This window comes from Cannabis sativa, chromosome 2, assembly GCF_029168945.1.
Source record: "Cannabis sativa cultivar Pink pepper isolate KNU-18-1 chromosome 2, ASM2916894v1, whole genome shotgun sequence".
NCBI lineage: Eukaryota > Viridiplantae > Streptophyta > Magnoliopsida > Rosales > Cannabaceae > Cannabis > Cannabis sativa.
Genome location: NC_083602.1, coordinates 24,813,803 through 24,816,666, shown reverse-complemented (window position 1 = coordinate 24,816,666; position 2,864 = coordinate 24,813,803). Strand labels below are relative to the sequence as shown.

The 2,864-nt window shown below is 34.4% G+C and overlaps 1 protein-coding gene across 1 annotated transcript; it reads right to left on the bottom strand.

The window, feature by feature from the left end:
• Window positions 1-337: 337 nt before the first annotated feature.
• On the bottom strand, window positions 338-2,646 carry LOC133034875 (small ribosomal subunit protein eS1-like). Its single transcript, XM_061110343.1, has 7 exons — window positions 2,488-2,646; window positions 2,314-2,361; window positions 2,035-2,140; window positions 1,333-1,470; window positions 1,040-1,225; window positions 721-921; window positions 338-629 (listed from the first exon to the last, which is right to left on the bottom strand). The coding sequence occupies exons 1-7, from the start codon at window positions 2,496-2,498 to the stop codon at window positions 531-533; spliced, it is 789 nt and encodes a 262-aa protein (XP_060966326.1). The 5' UTR covers window positions 2,499-2,646; the 3' UTR covers window positions 338-530.
• Between the last annotated feature and the right edge of the window lie 218 nt (window positions 2,647-2,864).

Genomic DNA, 2,864 nt, shown 5'->3' with positions numbered 1-2,864 from the left:
CAAATATGACCTAGCAACTTTAATATATCGAAGGATAATAAAAAAAAGGGACTTTTTTCATTTTTACACTTCAAAACAGTTTCTTTTGTATTTTTACAAAATTCAACATAAAAACCTCTATTGCAACTAGCGCTGCAACTTAAATTGCAACAAAAAATCGTACAGAAACCCCTATTGCAACTAGCGCTGGAACCACTTTAAAAACTCAAACCGTAAATTTAAAGAAAAAAAAATTAAAAAAATAGTATATGAAATAATTTCCCTAATTAATACAATTAATTACTTAATTATTAAATAAATCATAAGCATAACTTTCTCAACACAAAATACTCAGGCATAAAACATGTAAAGGAATCTATAAATATGAAGAGAAAAAGCAAAAGATAATACATGACCATGCCTGTTAAGTCTTACAAGAGCAAAATTTCCATCAATACAAATTCTACTACTTGTCAAACACAAACCCGCAAAATTGAACAAACTGGCTTAAATGTTCCTAATTTAATCGAAAAGAGAAATTTTGAATTTCATTATGCTCCAACGACCTCGGTGACCTCACCCTCGACCACTGCTTCATCAGCTGGTCTGTCAACCTTCACTCCAACATCCTCTGAGTAATCACCATGAACCTACACCAGAAATTTAACAAATCAAAATCTAAACCCCCCAAAAAATTGAGGATTAAATTAGAAGGGATTAAGAATGGAATCCAATGTATACCTCCATCAGCTTGCCAAGATCGAATTTGGGAGCTTTAAGGATCTTCACTTTGCGAATGAAAACATTCTGGAGTGGGTAGATGCTAGATGTTGCCTTCTCAATCTCTCTACCAATCATTTCAGGAATAAACTTGTTGACCAAATCCTTAAGATCACAGGATGTGGCCTGGTTGATCATAATTTCCCTCATCTTTCTCCTAATCTGACAAAAAGGAAATTCAAACAGCAAACAAAGATTGTTCATACCAATTTCTAAATGTCATCATAGCCTACTAGATGAAAGAACAGAGCTTTTAAAGGTTCAATCAATTGAATCAAACCTGACGGATTTGGCTGGACTGGGCATAGCAGGTCCTCTTGACCTGGTTGGCACGTCTCTTTGTGAAAGCAATGCAGAACATCCTGAGGGTGTAGTTGTCAGTGGTCTTGACATCCACATGAGCCTCAATTAGAGTTTGCCACTTGCGCACAAGCGACCTCAGCTTATCTGTGGTGAAGTCCATTCCCTGTAAGTTTTGCATGATTATAGTTAAATACATAAAACAATGATGAAAAATATATATTGTAAACATAATTTTGAAAGAAAACTAATGAGTTTCATGAAGAACTTTACCCAGAAGTTTGTGAGAACATTCTTCCCTTGAACATCTTCAGCTCTCAAACGGATTTTCCTGTAAGCGTGATCTTCATCCTTTTGGAGATCAGCCAAGGAAACCTCAAACACTCTATGTTTAAGACCTTCAGAGGCAATCTGTGAGAACATAAAAACACAAATTAAATACAAATGAAGCTATACAGTTTGCACTCAGTCAATTATACAATACAAAGAAAGATTACGCAAATCAGCCCAATTAGATATATGAAATAACATAACAGTTGAGCTAGGCATTTCTTAAATCCAAGCTATGCCTTTACATAAATGAATACGGTATAAAATTATAACAAAAGAAACAACCACTAACTGATGTAAAATAGGTTCTTGTGCAAGATGTTTCGTCATAATGCCCTTAAACACAGAAGCTCTCACCATAATAATCCACATAGCTCTCACCATTGCGTGCTTAAATATATACTACCCAAAAATTAAGTGCCCAATGAAAAGATGAAAAAATGACTTCTTTAGTCTAGTTAGCAATCACATTCTCCACCAAAGCCATCCAATAAAGTACAGATAGAGCCAAACAAACAGTAAACAAAAAAAAAACAAACTTTTTCCATGAGCAACCAAATTAACCCTTGAAGCGCCTATCCCGAAAATAATAATATTAGCAATAATAATAAAAATCATAAAAGCTTGAAATTTCAGGAGATAAACCTTGGTTCCCTGAGTTCTGGTGACAAGAGTTTTGCCAACTTGTCTTTGGTTGAAGAGAGAAGGAGCCTTGATGTCATACCAATCCTTCTTGGCAAACGGATCGGCTCTGCATTATAATATTGATATAAAAACTTGTTAGCACAATAATTTCTTCAGACACTCTCATTATCAAAAATCTAAGTAACAGTACTAATCTTGATTCTCAAACAAAACTTATATGAATTTTTTTAGAAAAATAAATAGATTAAAATCAAACAGAAAAGTGCGAATTCCACTTACGCCTTCTTCTTCCCTCCCTTCTTACCCTTGGAAATCCTCTTGTTCTTCCTGAAAATCAAATCACATGTTAAAAAAAGAAAGAGAGAGATAAACAGAACCCCAATTTCAGAAGAAGATTAATCTCCACAATAACATCCATAAAGAATATGTTAGAGAGAAAGAGATGAGATGTACCCGACGGCCATGGTTGGAGAGAATAGAAGAGTGGAGTAGAGGTGCTAGGGTTTTTTGAGTTTGAGAAGCGGAGGAAGTGACTGAGTAATATGCATCCAATTACACAAGTAGACTAATCTACACATTTACATGCATAAACCCCTAGGGCACCTTCCTCGTGTTTCTTAAATCTCTTCCTGGGCTTTGTATACGGGCCACTACTTTGTGGGCTCATTCTCCAAAGCCCGTTAAATTTTTCTTTTTTCCGTTTCTTTTCTTTCTCCTACTTAAAATCGTATTATTTTTTGAGATAATTACATCAAATTTTTAATTTTTTTACTTTTATATTGTGGGGTGGAATTTTTTTAAAATACTATATTTTTGTTCAAAAATACTGT

What these genes read in the sequence shown, in the direction of transcription:
- LOC133034875 (XM_061110343.1), bottom strand. An exon ending in AAGGGAGGGAAGAAGAAGGC is followed by an intron (nt 2,141 to 2,313) that starts GTAAGTGGAATT and finishes ATTATAATGCAG; the next exon opens with AGCCGATCCGTTTGCCAAGA. An exon ending in ATGTTCTCACAAACTTCTGG is followed by an intron (nt 1,226 to 1,332) that starts GTAAAGTTCTTC and finishes CAAAACTTACAG; the next exon opens with GGAATGGACTTCACCACAGA.